The sequence below is a fragment of the Parambassis ranga genome, chromosome 7 (assembly GCF_900634625.1).
Source record: "Parambassis ranga chromosome 7, fParRan2.1, whole genome shotgun sequence".
Classification (NCBI taxonomy): Eukaryota; Metazoa; Chordata; class Actinopteri; family Ambassidae; genus Parambassis; species Parambassis ranga.
The window spans coordinates 13,191,896-13,213,722 of NC_041028.1; the positions used below are offsets into that span (position 1 = coordinate 13,191,896).

The window sequence follows — 21,827 nt, forward strand, 5'->3', positions numbered from 1 at the left end:
CATATTTATGGCTGCAACTGTTAAAACACGCTTGCTGGGCTTGCAGGCCACACCTCCACGCATAGCCTAAAGACACCACTCCCCTCCTCGTCTCTTGCTGTCCTCCCAGGTCCCTTTCACTTACTCTCATGCACCACTAAAGACACCTCACTGTCTGAAGCCTCCCGCTCTTTGTTTTTTTGACCCGCTGAGTGGTCAGTGTGTGTTTGTGTTAGTGTGTGTGGTTGTTTTAGGTCTAGTGTTCACTGTGCGACAGTGTCATGCTGGCTGTGGCAGCATGTGGAGGGTGGCTGTAGTTTTGTCCCTGTTCGCTGCGCTCGCTCGTCCACTCTGGGCTCAGGATGGTGTCACAGCTGCCGCTATCACCCCTCAGGACTGCAGTCTGGACTGTATTCAACAGGTAAGCTGCATTCCAAAGCATTTTCACACCAGCTTTGATGTTTAAGTAGAGTGTTCCTTCTGCAGGATGTTTTTATGTGAAACTATAAGAGATGATAATGTACATCTGGTGCTACTGCTATTTAACACCCGTCTACATCTGTTTACTTACAGAGGAGGAGCAGGTAAACGCTTTGATGGTTGCTTTTACTTTACAGACTTACTGTTTTGTTGCACCGTCTTGTGCATGCATGGGGTTTACATTTGTTGTTTGTTAGCATTTTGGAAATGCAAGTTATAGATTATTATTCTTCTAACCCAGCAGAATTCCTTTACAGCTGTTAAATAAGTCCTGACGTGTATTATAAGTTTTATATGCGCATTTTTACAAAATAATTGAGACCTTTACTACTGGACTGGACGTGTTGGAAGTGAAAAAAAAACATTCCCTGATTTAAAGGATTTAAGAAAAAGTAAAATAGCAAACAATGGGTGGATTCTCTTCTCACAAAGTCATTGAAAGAGAATCCAGAGAAGGGCTTAAAGCCCAAATTGAATGGTGGTGATCCTCTGGTCCTGCATTTTATTAAAAAAAAAAAAAAGCATGATTCTAGAGGAGATGAATCCCTGCACCCACAGATTGTTTTCTGAAACAAGAAGATGCCACTGGGGTTATTCTTTACAAAACCTTTTTTCTTTATTGTACTGAGGTGTACTACACTCACTCTCACTGAATACAATCAAAATCTGCACTGCATGTTCCAACCTGATCTGTTTAAAAATGCCCTGAATATGCAGTGAAAACATGACTTCTGGTAAGAGAAGAGATAATATAACCACAGGACTGAAAGGAAGGAATATCAATTAACACTATTATGGTTACACAAGGAGTGCGCAGTGCTTTCATCAACTCTGCTGTATCTAACCTCAGCCTGACAGGACTTTATTTGACTCATCTTTTTTTTATCTTTTGAATTTTTCTTTGGATTTTTCTTGCTTAGCAAGTTGGCGATGTTCCCACCAGATTGCGTGCAAGTAAACATTTACGCTACACAGACTTTCTGCCATTGCCTCACCTGACATTTTAACTACCATTGTGTTAACAATCATGCTCTCTCTCTCTCTCTCTCTCTCTCTCCTTCTCTCATGCCTGAGGCAAAAACTCTTTTTTCTCTTTCTCATTTTAGCCACCTCTTAATGGATCTCTAAACCTGCAGGGCAAGTCAGCAGAGGTAGAAGAAATATTTGGACTACTTATTAGAAGAGTCATAAAGACAACTTTAATAAAAAAAACTAATAACTGATTTTAGTGTAACATTTTTGTTATCAGAAATCAGGACTACATCTGTGAACTGCAGCTGAGCCCTGTTTCTTGCAAGTATAGGACATTTTTTGGGAGATTTCCTACATTGTTGTTTTGTGCCATCTACCGTATTTTCACGACTATAAGGCGCACCTAAAAGTATAAAATTTTCTCAAAAGTCGGCCCTGCGCCTTATAATACGGTGCGCCTTGTGTATGGGTTGAGTACCAGACACGGGACATGATACGTAAAGTACGTACTGGCAGCAAATCACCAATCAGCTGAACGCTACGTCATACGTACACTACGCACGCTAGCAGCGATGAACCAATCAGATGGATACTACGTAACACACCGGTTCAGCCGATTGGTGAATTGCTGCCGGATGGTTTTTTTCCACGCATCACCCTCGCTGCTGATCCGCGACTCCGCGTACGCCCGTCTCACCGCTGGTGTAAAAATACAGGCGAAGCAGATGATTTCATAGCTTGCCGTAATCCCGGGAGGGTTAACAAAGAACTCCAACCGCTGGACATCGGCGTAAACAGGGCGTTCAAAGTAAAGTTGCGAGCGGTGTGGGAGCGATGGATGGCGGACAGCGAGCACAGCTTTACTGCGAGGCAGCGCCGGGCGAGTTACGTCAGCATATGTAAATGGATTGTGGACACATGGGCTCATGTTTCTGCAGTGACTGTTGCCCGAGCTTTTGTGAAAGCCGGCATAATTTCCGAACAATAATAATAATAATTTCCGAACAGCCAGCCGGCAACGTGTGTGGCTGTGACTCTGACAGCGATGAGAGGGAAGCTGGCAGGTTTGAACTCGCGCAGTTGTTTCCTGTTTATTGTTGTAATAAATGTTCTGTAGAGTCAGCCACTGGTAAGGATGAATTAGGAATCACTGTGGTGCATCTGATTAAAATGCGGGACAACGTATATCCGAAGATGGTCTTTATGTATTAATAAAGTGTAAAGATAAAGTTGGAATCACAACAGGCATTCAGCAGCAGCCACTGCTCTGCCCATAGAAACACACGCTGTTTCTCTGTCACTGCCACCGTCGAGAGAGCGGCTGCACCGGCTCCTCACTGATATCCAGCCGGTTTTTACTGAATCGCTGCTGATTGAGATGTGAGCGGCTTGCGGAGGATGCGGAGCTTAAAGCTGAGATGCGAGGGTCCGATCGCATATCAGGGCTGGATGGACGAGGAGAGAATAGGAGAGTGGCTCAGAGAAGTTTACGTAAAGAGACCGGGTGTTTTTTTTCCACGTATCACCCTCGCTGCTGATCTGTGACTCCATGCGCGCCCATCTCACCGCTGGAGTAAAAAACAGGTGAAGCAGACGAATTCGGAGCTATATATACATCATAAACCCCCCCCCCCCCCCCTTTTTAGAACATTTTAGAAGAAATGTCTGGTCAGTACAGTTGTACTGTAGCTCTGTCTGCTTCAGTCAATGCTGCACAACAATCCAGCTCACACTAAAAAAGGAAGGAATTAACTGGCAGGATCAGTAATGTTCATGCTGAAGACGAATCCTTCCACAACATCTAACCATGTCAAGTGTCTGTAGTCACGAAGGGGCTTTATGAATTATAATACAGCAGCTTCACAACAATGTGCAAACCACTGGTCACGCTCACGAACAGAAAAGGCCAGATTAGACCTTACCAGAAAACATCAGACATCGCATGAAGGCCCACCCCCATGAACACATTGAAATGCAACTGGAAAACAGGTTCTGTTTTCAAGGACTGAAATATTTGAATTCAAGTTACATTTTTATTAATAACAGGCTGACCAGAATGATGCCAAGAGAAAAAGCAGCTCATTATCCAAACACTGTGGAGGCAGTCTTATGGCATGGACATGTATGTCTGCCAGTGGAACCAAGTCACTGGTGTTTACTGATGATGTGACCGTATAGACAGAAGCGGCACAGGGAATTCTAGAGTGTAGAGTGTGTCTTCACTGGCCGAGTTAGTCACCTGATTTAAACCCACTTACTGAAGACAAGCTGAAGACAACAACAAACAAACAGCAGTCATGGCCTGGCAAAGTGTCTCAAAGGAGGAAACCCAGCAGAAATTAACAGCAATTATTTGTATAGTTTATGAGCCACCACAAATGTGTGTGTGTGTGAAAACAACTATAATTACAGAATGGTTTATGCTACACTTTTGTGAAAACCCATGAAATAAATCAGAAAAAGTCCTGACAGCACTCATGTCTCATGACGTAGACAATACAAAAAACAAAAAACACATATCATAGAATATTTATGAATCTGATTGCATGTAAATGTGCGCAGATGTTTGGAAGTCAAAAACCCCCTGTTGGTCTACACTTGGCTCCTTACTAAACATTCCTCTTTGGTTAAAGTATCACTGTTTTTATAAAATGTTACAGTGTGAACAGTAAGGATGTGAGGAGCAGCTGTTTTTGTTTAAAAAGATAACTAGGGGAGTTATTTAATGTGACATAAATTTCATGCAGAAGAATTATAGGATCAATTTATTGCACACATCTGATCCACGCACAATTAAATAGAACAAAATGAAAGAGATAGAATGCACGGACTGAAGGCAAATAAATTACAAAGTAATGCAACTCTCACAAATCTGTATTAAGTCACCTTTCAACAAGCCAAGAAAATGCACCAGACCATGTGCGTAAATGCGCACTATACCCCTCTGTTTCTTTCTTCTTGCCAAAAAGTAGCCCTACGTACTGGATTTAAAGTTGCACTTATCACTCACTATTATTGGTGCTCACCCTGAAACTCATTATTCCTTTTTTCCTCTGCAGGGAGAACCTTCATGTGAATACTGCAGAATAACCAGAAGTGATATCAAGGAGGCCCTTGGTTTCAACACCATCGATGCTTTTGGAAGTAAGTCGGAATTAGACAGGCTGCAAATATCTGCCTCACTAAATACACTGACGAACTGAGTTATGAACTATGCACATTAGCATAAGCAATGAGTGGACAATGCTCCTTGAAGGTTTCACATGCAGATAAGACTGGAGAACAAATAAAGTAAAGGAAACAGATGAAAATATATATCTATGAGTTCTCAAGATAATCTTATTGTAAATCCAAGTGTTGGTAAATAGCTCCTGCATATAAATGCTTACAACATGTAGGCTACTTGCATAAAAGCTATGTGAAAGAGTTTACTATCTTGTTTCTGAATCGTGTTTGTCTGCAGGTTGTGTTCCATATCCATGTTTGGAGCTGATAGGAGGAAAAGACCCCAATGTCTGTCAACATTATGTCCAAGCACCAGATGATGTGACGGTCGAGTTTCTACATGAACCGAACCCCCTGTCTGACACTGTAGTAGTCTCCTGGAAGCCAAGTTACTACGGTATGTTAGCTATAAATGCACACATTCATATGTTCATTCATTTTATGAGTGCACTTGCTGTATCACTATACATTATGAGAGACTGTTGATTATTGTGCACGTGACTGAGGCACTAACAAGCTTAATGGACCATGCTCTAAAAACAGCATATCCACACACAATACATGTGTGACATTGTAAAGTGCATGGTAATGGATCACTAATGTCATGCTCTCTCACTCTTTTGTGTGTTTGCGGCAGGGATCGCCTTCCTGCGAGGTTTTCAGGTGACCCTTCAGGCCTTGGGAGGTTTCAGTATTGCGTGTCAGCTCTTTCTCTTCCATCGCAATGTGTCTCTCCCAGCTTCACATGCTCAAAGGGTAGGAAGGGCCCAACCGCCTCCTTTATGTGTCTGGTATGCTGTTTGACAACATGAATTCAAACGCTCGCCTCACATGGGTGTCAATCACAGAGATGCTAATTTAGATCTTAGATAAGATACAAAATACTGGCTTTTATGTGATATATATTTCTATTATATATAAAGTATAAACTACTATAAACACTTATAAACTAAGTGTCTCATGTTCAAAGCTGGTGTTTGCAAAATCATACTACATTTTGGGTGAGATCACAATGACATCATACTCCCCTCAAACAGGAAACATGTCATAAGAGGAGGTTTGCTATTAAAAGCTGTAAATAACAAGTGAAGCTGCAAGTGAGGCTGTGAAGAAAAGTTTCCTGTTTAAGTTACAGGCCTGCATTGGATATGTGCACCCGTACATGATGTTGGCAGGGTTGCGTTTTAGCTTACATCTTACACGTAACATGCAGCATTTCATCATTTTAAGAAATTAAAAAAGAAAAATGACACACAGAAATATCATGTCTCACATGTAGGCGTGTTTATATTTATGGCATTAATCAAACGTTCCATGACACTTATTAGCTGTTTAGTGCTGTTGAGTAACACAAACTTTAAAATTTTTAAAAAAAAATTAAATTATTTAGATGCCTATAGGCCAGTTTCATATTTTTTCTTATATTAACACAGAGTATCATTTGATATAACAGGGGGTAACAAAAGGTACAACGTGGTATGGACACTGCAGTGCAGTGGGTCTGTGAGGAATTAGTTGGTATAATCACAGCAGTGTTTGACAGCATAAATCAAACTGTAATCCACAGTCAGAGCTAATTTAAGAAGCATAATTAGCTTAGTTAACAATTTACAGGCCTGCAAAACAGCAGCCTGCCGACTCAGTTCTGTGCGTCTTTTGATGCTGTGTTTTGTTGCACACAGATTGTTGGAATCTATTTTCTGATAGCTGAACAGCTACAAAGAAAAGCTAATAAGGGCCCTAATAAAAGACCCAGCTACATGTGAATATTAAACCATAAGGTGAGAAAAAGAACAGCAGAGCCAACAGCCAACTTAGTTGTATCTCCAAAAACATTTACCTCACCTTATTTAAGCCTGTGATAAAACTACACAGTATCATTTAAGGGGTATTAAAAAACAATTTAATGAGTGCTGCTGCATTCTGCAGGTGTACAAGTCAGACCCCTTCCTAGGCCTCTCCCTCGGGTCCCAGTATGCTGTTACCGTCATGGCTCTGCCTGTGCCTGAGGAGTGGGAGAAGTTTTACCAAAGCAAGATTTTCTCCACACAATGTGAGACTCTGTCAAGCGTTAGGCTACAGATTATCTCTTCACATGCAGTCATGTCATTTTGCCTCTCATGTCTTTGCAGCATGTGCAGAGAAGAATGGCCTGGAGCGGTGCAAGAAAGGTGGGAGAAACTTCTTATAGTTCCCTGAACCTAATCTGACCTGGTGTAATAATTCATCAATTTATTTACCAAGTTATCCTTTTATGGTCTGTTTCTAGACTGGTACCCCAAACATGTTGAGGTTCAGCAGAATGGCAGCGCCGTCACCGTGACCTTTAACCTGGCCCCCCCGAGCCTGGGCATCAGAAGCTACTTCTCACTGTGTTACGCAAACGGCATTACAAGATACACAGATATAACACCTGTGAGTGCCTTGTTCTTCCATTCATTGCATTATAAAATCTAAAACGTTCTTTGTTATTCATTGTATTAACCATTTATTTGATTTCTTTAGAATCCAAAAAACAAAACTCACCACAGCTATCAGCTGAATGATCTTAAAGAAGGAACCAACTACACCTGTGAGGTAAAATGCAACTGTATGGACACCTTACACTGATTATAGTATTATACCACCACTCATCCTGAAAGAGTTAAATTTGCTACTTACTAGTAATAGTAGTAGTTACTTATTTGTGCTTTTGTGTCACTAAATAAAGATATAATTTGATGTAAAATGTTGATTTGTTTACACAAGAGGGCTATTGAAAGGCTATGAAATATTCTTTAAACGACCATGTGTGTGGTGACTCCGAGTCGACAAACTTCAATTTCCAATATTTTTATCATGTCAGATTGCAGCTAATGAGATGGATGCAGTGAGGAAAATGTTCAGTATTCACATCATGCACCCTCAAAGAGGTAAGTGCTGTGGGTCTCTACAACCACAATATATCATAGCAGTGCAACCTCTTTACTTTTTTAAGTACATAATGCAGCAAACTTTGAACTACATCTTTTTAATAGTAATGTGGACTCATCAGCTCTTTCACTTCTCCTCAGAATCTTCCTCTGTCACTCCCTCGCTGGCTGTGATGCTTCCACTCTGTCTGGCCATAGTAGCCATTGGAATCTTATCTGCTGCTCTGATAAGGAAGAGGCCCACACTGCGCATAAAGAAACTTGCCATAAATCCAGGTACAGCAATAAACCACAACCTCAGCCTCATACGTGTAACTCTCTCTTTTTTTTAATCACATCTGCAGCATGTGAAATACCAACAGATTTGTTTTTTGTCATCAATTCAGATATAATCAAGCAGCATGAAGAGGCAGGGCCTCAGCAGGAAGTGCTATCCATGCCCGAAAACAGGCTGACCCCTCCTCAACTTCTGATTTGCTACAGCGCCTGTGACGGCCCTGCTCACGTCAAAGCTGTCATGCAGTTAGGTGCTTTCATTCAGCAGCACATGGCCACTAAGGTACCAAACATGACATTTCATGGTGTTATATTAGATTACATACTGAAAGGATAGTTTCTGGAAGATCATGTCAATGTGCTGGATATTACATTCTCTTTTGTTTCATAGGATAATAAGTAAGGCTGTTGTCCTTTTTCCTCAGGTGTGTTTGGATCTGTGGGACTCTCTGAGTTTGGCTGAGGAGGGAAGCATGGCCTGGCACTGCAGGCAGATCCGGGAGAGTGACTTTGTTTTGGTCATATGTTCTCAAGGCCTCAGCCACAGACCTGCACTTTCAGATCCGGAGCAGAGCGATGAAGATGAGGAAGCAGACTTTGGTTCCTACAGCTCTAACGCAGTGGTCCGACTCATTGGAGAGGAAGTGGGCCAAGCCAAAGCCAGAGGCCAGGACCTGTCCAAATATATGGCAGCCATTTTTCAGTACTCAGAGGAAACAGACATTCCCACTGAGCTGAGGCTGGTGTCTCACTACACACTCATGGCCGACTTACCGCTGCTCTTCTCCCATCTCCATGGAGTGGCTCTGCACAGACCCGGGGGTTACCTGAAGATAAATTACATCTCAGAGGAAGGCTTTGCTAAATTGCCAGCTGGAGCTGCTCTGCAGTGTGCTATCCATGAGGCTGGGATGGCAATGAGGGCGAGGAAACAGCACGCTGTGGAGCGAGGGGAATTAGCAGCCCTTACACCGTGATTTAATGGTCTCAGCTCTGTATGGAAGAAATTCACAGATGAAGGGGGACTACCAGTACATAATCCCTGGTTATATGTCCTTAACCAGTCAACCAACTAACCATTTAAACCTCTGTTGTTCTGCAGTGGCAGCAACTAGTCTGTCTGTATGGAAAGGATTTATACAAAGACAGTTTCTACAAATACATTCCTTATATGCATATTTTTTGCAGTATCATAACATTAAATGAACTGCATAATATAAACACTGTGAATTATCAAACTATTCTGATAAATGAGCAGCAAATTATTCTGTCAGAATGTTTATATTGAAGTATTGCATGCATGTTTAAAGCCATACTTTGTGCATTTATAATTCATAAAAATAAATTGACATTTTTATATGAGATTGCACATTAATTTTTTTGCCAATATAAGGTTACATATAAAAATATTTTTTTTTCTTATATGTCTGAGAATATTACATTTTATTGCATCTAATAAAGCAAAATTCAAAAGTAAATTTTCTGTGGCAAAATTAATAATGAAAATATACAATGTTGTTTCTGAATAAAATCAGTTTGAATGTAGCAATGCTTTGATTTAATGGATTGATTTATAATTTACTTTTCACATTACACATTTACATTTTCAACAAGGAATACAAAAGTGGGATTACGGGTTTGTTACTTGAACAACATAATCTGGCAACCCGGTTGTTGGAGTCACCGCTGCGGGACTCATTCAGCCTCTCTGACAGACAGGCAGCGTGGAAACATGGTGCTCGACTTGGACCTGTTCCGGACCGACAAAGGCGGCGATCCAGAAATCGTCCGTGAGACTCAACGAAAGAGGTTTAAAGATGTAACCCTCGTCGATAAACTGGTCGCCGCCGACACAGAGTGGAGAAAATGTGAGGATCTTTTCATTTCTGTTTCAGTCATTGCAACTAGCGTTAGCGCGGTGCTAATGTTAGCGTAGCTCACGCCCAACTCCATTCAATTTGTGTGCATTTGTATTATTACTGTCTCTAAATAGCCAGATGATTTACCCCATTTTGGACAAACAACACCTTACTCAAGTTTATGACCGTGCCCTTTATTCGGCAGCATAAAATATCTTTAAAAATAATTAAAATACTTAAAGAGCATGGATTTTCTTGGATTCTTGTTAGCTCTGTTACTGCAGGTCCGTACACTGCAGTGCTATGCTATCGTTTCGGAAAATTAATAAATGTATAATGTTAGCGTGCTGCTTTGTGCGTTACATTCGTGCCGTATTTAGTAACTGTCATTAATGAAATAGAATATAATAAATCTGGTCTTGTACAACACATGGATGTAAGTCACTGCGTTAAACAAAACATTTTAGCAGGGTTTTTAATGGAGTTTTGGGACGTACTTCCAACAAGAAGAGAATAGCGCGTCGGGGCTAATGTTAGCATAGCATCATTTAACACATCCAAACGAGCTGTATCCTTCAGTTAACCAATTGAGGTGATTAAACATTTTTGTTACTAATACATCAAGCACTAGTTGAACACAAGTTCCTGTTATTTTATTTATAAACGTATCTTAGTACGTGGCTAATAATATGTTAGCTTAGCAATACCGGGTATAAACGTGCAATCTGATGCAATCCTAGGCAGCAACATGTCAACCTCGCCCTGCAGTGTAACTACACACAGTTACTATAAACCAGCAGGATGGCGTTAATCATTGTGTCAGTACGTTGTTGTAAGTGTGTGTAATGACATGGTTCGTCATTCATTTTGATGGTAGTTTTTACTGCATGAAAGGTAGCTGCTAAGGACACCTGTCACCAGTTTATTGCCCTGCTGCTGCAGCAGCAACTGATTTCTGTCTACATGCACACTCCCATGATGTACTGACTCCTGTTTATCCTCTGACAGGTCGCTTCACTGCAGACAACCTGAACAAAGCAAAGAATCTATGCAGCAAGAGCATCGGAGAGAAAATGAAGGTGCACAAACACACAGCATTACAGACCGTGTCATTAGTGAAGTCATTGTGTTCAGTAGTCAGTTTCTAAAAGGAGAGTTTGGTAAATGATGGTTTAATTTTTGCTCTTTTGTCTACCTGGGGACTGGGTCAGGTATATGTTCAGATTATAACTGCACTTTGTTTCCAGGCCTTTAGTGCGGGGCTAATGTTAATAAAGTGTTATTTTCATCTTTGTTTCATCTCTAACACCCACTATTTTTCTTTATTTCTTCTTTTATTTTGTTCTATATTTGTATTTTGGGTTGTGGCATGTAATCTGGGTTTATTTTATGTTTTAGTATAAAAAACAGATCCCGCAAACAAGCTGAGACTTAATGCCATCTCTTGTGTTGTTACTGCAGAAGAAGGAACCAGTCGGGGATGTTGAGTCTTTACCTGATGAGGCACAGAACCTGGAGTCTCTGACAGCTGACATTTTATCGGTATGTTCTTCCTACCTGTGTGGCAGCATTATAAACTTGGACTGAAAACCAAAAACTGCACACATTCTTGTACCTCTGTTGATTCCTGTCTTTTTACATTTTCCTGCATCAGGGTCTGACAGTAACCCAAATTAAAAAAGTGCGTCTGCTGGTGGACGAGGCTGTGGAGAAAACTGACAGCGAGAGGATAAGGCTGGAGGCAGAGCGCTTCGAGTACTTGAGGGAGATCGGCAACCTCCTGCACCCATCTGTTCCCATCAGCAATGACGAGGTGGGTGGTCTAGTACAGCTTCCATTACCTGGGTGGTAGAGTACAAGTATAAACACTTTGTTTTGTCTTTTTGTTTTTTAGGATGCTGACAACAAGGTGGAGCGTACCTGGGGTGACTGCAGCGTCCAGAAGAAATACTCTCATGTCGACCTGGTGGTCATGATTGATGGTTTTGAGGGGGAGAAGGGAGCCATCGTGGCTGGTAGCAGAGGTTACTTCCTAAAGGTGATTTAATGTAGATCAGCACCGCACACTGGTAAACTGCTGCAGACAAGCGCTAAGAAACTGAAATTCTACCCTGACTGTAGTTTTTTTCAGTCGTGTCTCAAGAAGAACTTGCATGTCTGTTTTAGAAATTTAGACCAGCTGTTTATCTGTTATCATCTTCTGTGTTGCGTTCAGGGCCCCTTGGTGTTCCTGGAGCAGGCGCTGATCAACTACGCCTTAAGGATCCTTTATAGCAAGAGCTACACCATGCTCTACACACCCTTCTTCATGAGGAAAGAGGTCATGCAGGAAGTCGCCCAGCTCAGCCAGTTTGATGATGAGCTCTATAAGGTGCACACTGGAATATTCTTTTTCTATTGTTGGTGGAGAGAAACATTGTTTTACTGAAATCAGTAAAAAATATGTGCTTGGAATGAGACTCGCAGGGTTTCACCTGGTCTTGGATGCTGCAGCAGTGCCCTCTGGAGGCTTTATGTGGTGGTAGAGCAGTAGTGTTCCTCATCCTAAAAAAGACAATCGTAATTGATAATGTACATGACAGAATCTTTCTGTACGCCTCCTAACTCAGTTATCTGGTGACAGTAGTGCTACTAATCTGTAGTCTGTTGATAAGAAAGGTCAGAGCAGTTGTTGCTGACCATTTGAGTTTGACCAGCATCATGGGTAACGACTGTTTTCAAAATGTAATTAGTAGAAAATACAGATATTTGCATGAAAATGTAATGAATAGAAGAAAAAAGTAGGTAGAAAATTAAATAGTGGAGTAATGTAGAAATACTCAAAAATTCTAAAGTAAGGTAACGAAGTATTTGTACTACTTACTTGAAACCACTGAACAGCACAATAACAATCCTTGTGTATATTTCCATCAGGTCATCGGTAAGGGCAGCGAGAAGTCCGACGACAACTCCATAGATGAGAAATACCTTATCGCCACCTCAGAGCAGCCCATCGCAGCCTTCCTGAGGGAAGAGTGGCTCAAACCAGAAGACCTTCCAATCCGCTATGCCGGCTTCTCCACCTGCTTCAGACAAGAAGTGGGCTCCCATGGCCGAGACACCCGAGGCATCTTTAGGGTGCACCAGTTTGAGAAGGTCAGCTGTGGGGCACTGTCATTGTCAGAATGAATCCATGTAAATATTAGCAATAGTTATACATATACTGTACGTTTTAGATGTGTGGAATGTTGATTGATCCCAGAATATCTCTGCTTGTAGATTGAGCAGTTTGTCTACGCCTCCCCACATGATGGGAAATCATGGGAGATGTTCGATGAGATGATAGGGACGGCAGAAGAGTTCTACCAGTCACTAGAAATCCCCTATCGCATCGTTAACATCGTCTCCGGTAGGTTCACAATTTGTTTTTAAGAAATTGTTAATACTTAATAGATTTTATCTTTTGTTGTTTAACACATATAACAAAGTAGGAATTGTAATTATTTGTAGTTTATCTCTGACTAGCAAATGTCTGGCAAATGTTTTCAGATTATTCTGACATTCTGTCAGAAACCGTGTGCCACCCACAAGTCAAATCTCCTTTTACACACAGATAATGACAATCCTACAAAATTATCTCCAAAACGTTGAGTTTTGAACTGTTTGCTTCTGTCGTTCTCAGTTCAGCCTATTATATCAGATAACTTGTTACTCTTTATGTCAATGCAGGTTCACTGAATCATGCAGCCAGTAAGAAACTGGATCTGGAAGCCTGGTTCCCCGGCTCAGGTGCCTTCAGGGAACTGGTCTCCTGCTCAAACTGTACTGACTACCAGGCCCGACGCCTCCGCATCCGCTACGGACAGACCAAAAAGATGATGGACAAGGTGAGTGGTCCAATGCGGCTCATAATGCGACCTTACCTCTTTTAATATCAAATGGATTGTTTGCATGCTCATTCTCTCATTAGCAGAAATTGTTATCGTATTTGGCACTGCAAACTTTAAATGCACTTCCTTCTCTTGTAGGCAGAGTTTGTGCACATGTTGAATGCGACCATGTGTGCAACCACTCGTGTAATGTGTGCTATCCTGGAGAACTACCAAACCGAGGAAGGCATTATTGTTCCAGAGAAGCTCAGGGAGTTCATGCCTCCAGGTAAGCTTTACTGCTGCAGTTGTGTTGCAGGTTAAAAGTAGTTGCTGTTAAACAGTGCTGGCAAAGAAATATTGTTTAAATGTAAGTTTCAAAAGTTGGTATGATCATTTAAATAAAATGTACCACACTGTTGCCAGGCTAACCCTATCTTGGTGTTGGCATTCTCATGGGGAAGACATTGAAAAAAGCTTATTTCCCCATATGTCAATCTATACCTTTAAGTTGTGTCTTAGTGTAGCAGTTTTTGTTACTGAGTATTTATCTCATGAATTTAGGATTTCTAGGAACTGTGTGTGCAATCATTGGGTTTTTTTTTCTCCAGGTATGAATGAGATCATCAAGTTTGTCAAGCCTGCTCCTATCGATCAGGAGATGTCCAAGAAAGCAAAGAAACAGCAGGAGGGAGGGAAGAAGAAGAAGCAGGGAGGAGGAGACCAGAACCTGTCCAACACCATGGAGACCATGTCTGTCAACGACTCGTAGACTTCAGAACAGGACCACTGCGTCACTTCGCCAGCCTTGCAGATACACACAGATGGAACAGGAAGTCAAATGGTTAAACGGTCAAGAAATAAATAAAGCTCTGTGGGCAATTAATCTTTATGTGAAGGCTTCTGTTCCATCTCCGTCTATCTGAGTGAACGGTTCATCTCATCACCCTCGTCCACATGAAGCACACTGAAAAAGGGATTTCATCTTCATCATCATCATCTGTGTCTCAAAACACTGAGCCCACACTCAACAGCCATTAGCAGTTAGTCACAGATGAGCAATGATTTATACAAGTACATGTTGTCAATCTGTTTGGATCATCAAGTGTAGTTTCAAGATGCTTGGTATCAAATTAATTTACCTTGTCTGGAACTGAGACCAAATCCTGCGACTGCTCTGTAATCACTTCCCGTTTCAACTGCCTTTCAAAATTAAAATGCCAGAATCCATGTTACGTTCAGGTATTTTAACTTGTCAGTCTTCATATTATCTCAAGTTCAGCATCATCATCATCACACTGTTGCTTGACGTCATTGTTGAACATATGCTGCTCACTAGCTTGTGGCTGAGACTGACGCTCTGTATGTACTTGCTAATATAAAGATATATATATGATTGAGCATCAATGAAGTCGCAACCACTGCAAATAAAACACAGTTGACATGGAAACTGTCTGTTTTTAATAAGATGCACGTGAATTAACCCGCTTTGTACAGGAATATTAAAAAGATCCTAAATGTTCAGAAGAAATAATGATGTGATTGTCACAGTGGTAATTTCTGTATTAGACTGATCTGTGTGTATTAAATGTGCAATTTAAGCATCATAACACTGTATGACAAACTTCTAGGCAGCCTGGTATCTGATAAAGAGCAATAAGGAAGAAACATCAGTCACTCATTAACTCCGACAGACTTTACACCCACCACTGTTCAATGATCTCAGTGCATTAGCTAAGTCCCTGTTTTACAGAAGGTACATTACTCCTTTTTTTAATAAGTCAATTTGTCTATAAATACATATTTATCCGCCAGTGGTTTCATTTACTTCCGGGCATTAAGATGACTGACGTTTCAGATGATGACAATGAGATCTCCTTTCATGTAAAGGTAAATATTCTGTTTTTTTATTGACTGAATGTAGGAAATAAGGTGAGATACTTTGTTACTGAACAATAATACATGAACCTCCTGTACTTACCGTTTTTCTAAAATATACCCTCTCTATCTGCTCCTTGTAATCTGTAGTTTCTGGGGCGTGTGGAGGTGGTCCAGCCTACAGGACTCCAGATCCTGACTGAAGCAGCTCAGAGCCTGAAGGTCAGCAGTAACATATTCTAACATTTACACATGTTTAAAATGTCCTTCAGCTCTGTGGAATGGGAAGGTCAGTTTGATTAGGCTGCACCAAACCAAACCACACCACTGGCAATTTTGTGCCTTCCTCTTCTTCTTCTGTGGTTGCTTTGTGTATTTCGCAGAGTTTGTGTGTAGATTTGTTGTTTATGTGTCTCCTACTTGTATTTGAGAGTGTATTTTTGATAAGTTATTTAGATGTTTAGTACACCTTTGTTGTTATTTGCACATCTTTAATGTTGTGTATCTATGTGCCTGCTGTTGCCTGAGTTTTTGTGATGTTTTTGTATATCTTTGTTTTTTAAAACCTAGGCTTATGGCCTTTTGGTTGTTGTTCTGTGTACATTTGTAATTATTGTGTGGTTTGTCTTTTGGATGGACTTATTTTGGTACAGATACTCATAAATGTGACCTGATGGTTCATAATGCACAAGGACCCTGAAGAGTACAAATTACTGATTGTGTTAGCATTGTGTTGGTTGATTGATACAAGATTCCTAAATAGGTTGTTGTAGTTTACTTAATTTGTGACTTGTCATGGAGTTCTTCTGGAGGAAAACCCAACTATTTAAAGTACACAATGCATAACTGCTTTTTTTTATGAACTGTTTATCCTTGATTCATTCTTCCCCTCTCATTCCCAGACGCCAGATAAATACTCCTCAGAAAAGGCAGCTAAGAACAGCAGAGTCCATCTCTTCCTGACGCTGAGTGGGATTGACATTCTGGAAAATAAAACAAAGGTGTGTGAACATACGTAATTTCAAAGCAGCATGCAGTTTATTTATGCTTTGAATCTTCACCGTGAATCTTCCTGTCCTCAGTTTCTGTTGTACTCGTGCCCTCTCTCCACCATCTCCTTCTGTGCCGTCCTGCCATCTTCAACCAAAGTCTTTGGCTTTGTAGCCCGCCATCCTGCAGCAGACATGCACCACTGTTATCTCTTCCAGAGCTCCAAGTTTGTGAGTATTGTGCTTTATTACTGTTGATGGAGTGGATGACCACTGATCGTACAACTATGTGGCTTTTCCTAAACACTTTGTCAGTCTCACGTGCTGGTCTCAGTTATTGGGGACGCCTTCCGAGTTTCAAGACAAGAAGAGACGGTTAGAGGAGGACGAGACCTGATAGTGGAGGCCCTCAGACATAAGGTGTCCTGCTTTTTTATTTAGATTCACAGAATGCATGTTTATTTGTTGCCATCTTTGTCTCATCTATTAAATCTTTTCCAGAATAAAATGCTGCAGAAAGAGAATGAAGAGCTGAAGAGGAAACTTAAAAGACAAGACAAATAATTTTTGCACATAACCATGGCTGGATAATTACTTCTCTCCATTTCAAGGTTTTCCTTTAGAAAACTTTAAAATAAAAGAAAAAGTAGAGCGTGGTTGGATTTAAAGCAATAAAGGACTTTAGAAAGTGAAGTGTGTTTTTATAAAGCTGTATCTTCATTTTTACCACCTCCCTGGGCCTTTGGTTTTTTTGGATATGACAGAAGCAATACTGTGAAAACTGTTCACGACACAGTCCGACAGTAAGTTAAAGTGTTACCTTGACCTGAAAAATAACCAACAATCAACCTGAGAGGGGGTTCCATGTGGAATCCTGTGTCTGTCTGTCACTAAATGTTGCACTGATTGGATCAAGAAGTAATCCTGTTGCAGTTGTTTAGTTTGGTCTGTACAATTATCTAGTTGTGTCAAAGCTCACATCTGCACCCACACAAAAGCAGCTGAATCCATGTTTGTGCATTTACGCAACAACAGTAACTGCATTAACTGTCACAACTCTCAGGATTTCTTGTTAAAATTCTATCAGTGTCATACACACATCATTGGCCATTACGTAATTTTGATTTTGATCAGTTTATCATTTTAATCTGTGGACGTGGATGTTTGTGCAGAAATGTTTGTGCAGAAATGTTACGGTGTGTGCAGAAATGTTTGTGCAGAAATGTTTGTGCAGAAATGTTTGTTAGATGTGAAATCCATCAACAGGCACTAATGATGCAGGAAGCTTCCAACCACTGCCCCACTCACCCAGTGGGTAGTAGTCATGGTGGAGGGACACAGGAAAAAACACAGGGTAAAAACAGTCAATGGGATTGGGTCATAGGTGTATTATTGTGATATATACATACAAATTCAGATAAATACATGTTCAGGCATACATTACAAAATGTGTTACTTAAAAACTACTAAAATAAAACAAAATATAAAAATATAAAATATTAAAAGAAAATTATAAAATGCAAAAATAAACGAACAAACTTGTGCAGAAATGTTATGTACATATATACATTAGGGCCTCTGAGAACACTGGTGGGGGTGCTCTTAAGAAAGGGGGACATTCAGCGCCATAAGGAACTGCAGCAGGTTTTCTGTTGAGTCCTGATCGTTAGAAGCGCCGGCTGCAGGGGAGGCTGGAGGCCGCGTCTCATTTTCAGGTTTTTCTGCAGAGGAACACACACAAACATGATCAGTCGTCACAACTTTGACATGAACTCTCATCTTATAGTCACCACATTTGGCATGTGACTTACCTGTGGCTGGAGCTCGCCTTCTGTCTCTCCTCTTCTTTTTGCCCTAAAATCAAACACATTCTGTTGGATTTCAGCTGATAAAAAACTCTTTGCAAAGACTGTGGAGCAGTGATGCAAACTGTACATACATAGTTGTCGCTGGTGGACCACTCAGGGTATTGCAGAGCATGAAGGTGTTTCTCTGCTGCAGCCAGTGTGTAGTACGGGGACTGATCCTCTGGTGACATCAAGTTCCACTGTAGACAGATAACAATACAACATCAGCACCACATGCACTGACACACACAAACACAAGTGCAAACATTCAACATCCAACTCTGGATTTGCTAAATATACACAGATTCACAGTTCATGTTCTACATGGAAGAGTCAGAAAAGCTTTGCTAATACTGACACCTGTGTGTCAGTATGTGAACTGCAGTCCACACTGTTAAGACACAATACATAGGTTTATATCATTGATCAATTACATGATAGTATATACACACAAACACACAGTGTTTTGCTAAACATTGGTGCCTGATTCTTACATGTGGAACTTTAAATGTGGCTTTGTTTACTGCTCATGTGATTAAACAGATTTGCTCTCTAGAGATGATAAAGCTGTGACATACATGTATGACTGTAAGATAAAAAACACACTCACTGTCTGTCCTACGAATGCGTTTACAGCCGCGCTGTCTTTAAAGGTCTTTTCTGCCAGGACCTTTGGCCTCTGTTCCTGCAGAAAGATGATGAACGCATTTCGGGGCTTCTTGACGTAAGGTCGTCCATCATCTTCCCTCTCACGCCTTCTCTTTCTAAAAGGAAAGACAAATATACCACAATGAGGACACAAGTATCTCTCTTTGGCAGCTGTTTAGGTGAATTACACCCAAATAATGACAAACTCACTTTGATTTGCTGGTGAGAGGAGAAGTGTGTGGTGGAGCCACCAGCTCATAGGCCACCTGTCTGCTCCTATATGAACAGACTCTGAGATTAGAAGGCAGCGCAGATAGCAGAAGCTGTTAGATTTGTATGATTTACTCACGGATCGATGACAAAATACGGGACGGCGATGTCAACTGGTCCGTTAAACTGCGGAGAGAACACAGAACGTGATTAGACATGTTATGCTGCTGACAGCTGTCTGTCATTCACACACGAGCTGAGTGTGTGGTTAAACAGGGTCTTACTGGTGTTGCAGGAGCATAAGCCGCCGCCGCTGCTGTGTCAAACACAGACGTGTCATACAGATCCTGCAGGTGGTGTAGAGAGAGAGAGGGAAGCTGTAATACACACCCTCATTTCAAAGATCAACATATAACATGTGAGCAGTGTGAACAGTCAGCATACTTCACAGAACAGAGTCACTTGATTGAATCTGTCCTGTCTTCCGGCCTTTAGCAGCCAGCATAGTTTCTGGATAAAGTTTGATGACATAAATCCCTGATCTGTGCTCAGTGTCTTACCTGTCCCTGGCTAGCTGTCCCTGTCTGACAGTGCTGGTATCCTGGCTGCAAGCAGACGGGAGCAGCAGGTGGTGGAGTTTGCTGCTCTAACACAAAACCACCTTGTCCCTGAGGGTGGACACAGGATGCAGCAGGAGGAAGAGGAGGAGGGGATGGGTATAGGAGGTCATGTAATGCTTCTTTACATATGGTCGCCCATCCTTGGCCATCCTCTTCCTCCTCACACCTTCTCTTTCTAAAAGGAAAGACAAATATACCACAATGAGGACACAAGAATCTATCTTTGGCAGCTGTTTTGTTTTACCACTCGGAGGTCTCCAGCGTCATCTTCTACTCTGTAGTGTGCTGGGGCAGCAGGATGAAGACGGCCGACACCAACAGACTCAACAAGCTCATCAGGAAGGCTGGCTCGGTACTGGGAGTGGAGCTGGAGTCTGTGGTGGAGGTGACGGAGAGGAGGATACTGAGGAAACTCCTCAGTATTCGTAACAACACGTCTCACCCCCTGCATGACACACTGCAGAAGCACTTTCAGCACTAGACTGAGACTACCGAGGAGCAGCACAGAACGCCACAGGAGGTCCTTCCTGCCAGTGGCCATCAGACTGTATAACTCCTTCTGTAGGGAGAAGAGCTAGATAATCATGTTAGGCATCACTGTCATTCCCTCCACTGGTCTATATTTATGTTTACTTAGCACCTTATATCTCCATATTTGTATCCATGTATCATATATTGTGCTCATACTGCGTACTGTACTCTGATTTGGATTATAGTGACACTTATACTCTTATACTCTGTACTTAACTGCATTTAATGTAACTTGATACCTCAGGCACAAGAATTTCCTTCAGGATTAATAAAGTTTTATCTTATCTTATCTGTTTAGGTGAATTACACCCAAATAATGATAAACTTAGTTTGATGTGCTGGTGAGAGAAGAAGTAACAGTGTGTGGTGGAGCCACCTGCTCATAGGCCACCTGTCTGCTCCTACATGAACAGACTCTGAGATCAGAAGGCAGCGCAGATAGCAGAAGCTCCGTCAGGTTTGTATGAATTACTCACGGTTCGATGACAGAATATGGGACGGCGATGTCAACTGGTCCGTTAAACTGGGGAGAGAACAGAGAACATGATTAGACATGTTGTGCTGCTGTTATCTGTCCACCAGGGGGAGTTTACCCTCTATTTATAAAATGAAACTGTGTAAATAATCACATGCTGTCAAAAATGAGCCTCTGTGGGTGTGTGATCATCGATCAAGAATGTGTGCGGTTAGCTTACGGGTGGAGAATCAGGTGAGAAACCCAGCAGCTCACAAAAGTCCCCCTGTAAGGTGTGAGATGGATTTATCCACTGGTCACTCTCAGCCTGCAGATGCACAGAGAACAGGTGATTAGACATGTTGTGCTGCTGTCATCTGTCTGTCATTCACACATGAGCTGAGTGTGTGGTTAAACAGGGTCTTACTGGTGTTGAAGGAGCATAAGCCACCGCTGCTGCTGTGTCAAACACAGACATGTCATACAGATCCTGCAGGTGGTGTAGAGAGAGAGAGGGAAGCTGTAATACACACCCTCATTTCAAAGATCAACATATAACATGTGAGCAGTGTGAACAGTCAGCATACTTCACAGAACAGAGTCACTTGATTGAATCTGTCCTGTCTTCCAGCCTTTAGCAGCCAGCATAGTTTCTGGATAAAGTTTGATGACATAAATCCCTGATCTGTGCTCAGTGTCTTACCTGTCCCTGGCTAGCTGTCCCTGTCTGACAGTGCTGGTATCCAGCTGGTGGAGTTTGCTGCTCAAACACAGAACCAGCTTGTCCCTGAGGGTGGACACAGGATGCAGCAGGAGGAAGAAAAGGAGGGGATGAGTAGAGGATGTCACGCAAGTCCTCGTCAAAAGTTGGGTCCACCTCAGCCCACTCCAGTCCCCGCACAACATGCTCAAGTTCTTCCATGAGGTCCATGTCTGACTGACGTCCCTGAAGTCGTCCGGAGAAAGATGGACTGTCCGTGTCTGTGACACACAGTAATAGAAAACTTATCTTCAGGCTCCCTTAATAAGAGGCTGTGGGCATTTTAACTTACTGCTACCTTAGCGAACAATTTCACACACAGACACTAATAAATATATT

The 21,827-nt window shown here is 41.6% G+C and overlaps 3 protein-coding genes across 3 annotated transcripts; all 3 read left to right on the forward strand.

Annotated features, from left to right (window-relative positions):
* Positions 1–139: 139 nt before the first annotated feature.
* LOC114439048 (interleukin-17 receptor D) lies at positions 140–8,994 on the forward strand. Its single transcript, XM_028410771.1, has 12 exons — positions 140–400; positions 4,491–4,575; positions 4,895–5,053; positions 5,294–5,412; positions 6,586–6,709; positions 6,789–6,827; positions 6,926–7,071; positions 7,162–7,233; positions 7,502–7,568; positions 7,710–7,844; positions 7,955–8,127; positions 8,270–8,994. Exons 1-12 carry the CDS (start codon positions 278–280, stop codon positions 8,819–8,821), a joined length of 1,794 nt encoding a protein of 597 aa, XP_028266572.1. The 5' UTR covers positions 140–277; the 3' UTR covers positions 8,822–8,994.
* A 582-nt stretch (positions 8,995–9,576) lies between these two features.
* sars1 (seryl-tRNA synthetase 1) lies at positions 9,577–15,006 on the forward strand. The gene is made up of 11 exons (XM_028410985.1): positions 9,577–9,712; positions 10,712–10,782; positions 11,165–11,245; positions 11,358–11,516; positions 11,598–11,741; positions 11,919–12,074; positions 12,617–12,838; positions 12,962–13,091; positions 13,412–13,569; positions 13,711–13,840; positions 14,163–15,006. The coding sequence occupies exons 1-11, from the start codon at positions 9,577–9,579 to the stop codon at positions 14,321–14,323; spliced, it is 1,548 nt and encodes a 515-aa protein (XP_028266786.1). The 3' UTR covers positions 14,324–15,006.
* A 274-nt stretch (positions 15,007–15,280) lies between these two features.
* LOC114438930 (PTB domain-containing engulfment adapter protein 1-like) lies at positions 15,281–17,111 on the forward strand. The gene is made up of 6 exons (XM_028410581.1): positions 15,281–15,441; positions 15,580–15,651; positions 16,332–16,430; positions 16,512–16,649; positions 16,734–16,838; positions 16,920–17,111. The coding sequence occupies exons 1-6, from the start codon at positions 15,394–15,396 to the stop codon at positions 16,980–16,982; spliced, it is 525 nt and encodes a 174-aa protein (XP_028266382.1). The 5' UTR covers positions 15,281–15,393; the 3' UTR covers positions 16,983–17,111.
* The last annotated feature ends 4,716 nt before the right edge of the window (positions 17,112–21,827 follow it).

Excerpts from the sequence above, each read along its gene's own strand:
- LOC114439048 (XM_028410771.1), top strand. The coding sequence starts at position 278 with ATGTGGAGGGTGGCTGTAGTTTTGTCCCTGTTCGCTGCGCTCGCTCGT. Across the intron at positions 5,054-5,293 it reads CTGGAAGCCAAGTTACTACG|GGATCGCCTTCCTGCGAGGT; the intron begins GTATGTTAGCTA and ends TGTTTGCGGCAG. Across the intron at positions 5,413-6,585 it reads CAGCTTCACATGCTCAAAGG|GTGTACAAGTCAGACCCCTT; the intron begins GTAGGAAGGGCC and ends TGCATTCTGCAG.
- LOC114438930 (XM_028410581.1), top strand. The coding sequence starts at position 15,394 with ATGACTGACGTTTCAGATGATGACAATGAGATCTCCTTTCATGTAAAG. Across the intron at positions 15,442-15,579 it reads AGATCTCCTTTCATGTAAAG|TTTCTGGGGCGTGTGGAGGT; the intron begins GTAAATATTCTG and ends TGTAATCTGTAG. Across the intron at positions 16,650-16,733 it reads TCTTCCAGAGCTCCAAGTTT|TCTCACGTGCTGGTCTCAGT; the intron begins GTGAGTATTGTG and ends ACACTTTGTCAG.
- sars1 (XM_028410985.1), top strand. The coding sequence starts at position 9,577 with ATGGTGCTCGACTTGGACCTGTTCCGGACCGACAAAGGCGGCGATCCA. Across the intron at positions 11,742-11,918 it reads GCAGAGGTTACTTCCTAAAG|GGCCCCTTGGTGTTCCTGGA; the intron begins GTGATTTAATGT and ends TGTTGCGTTCAG. Across the intron at positions 13,841-14,162 it reads CAGGGAGTTCATGCCTCCAG|GTATGAATGAGATCATCAAG; the intron begins GTAAGCTTTACT and ends TTTTTTCTCCAG.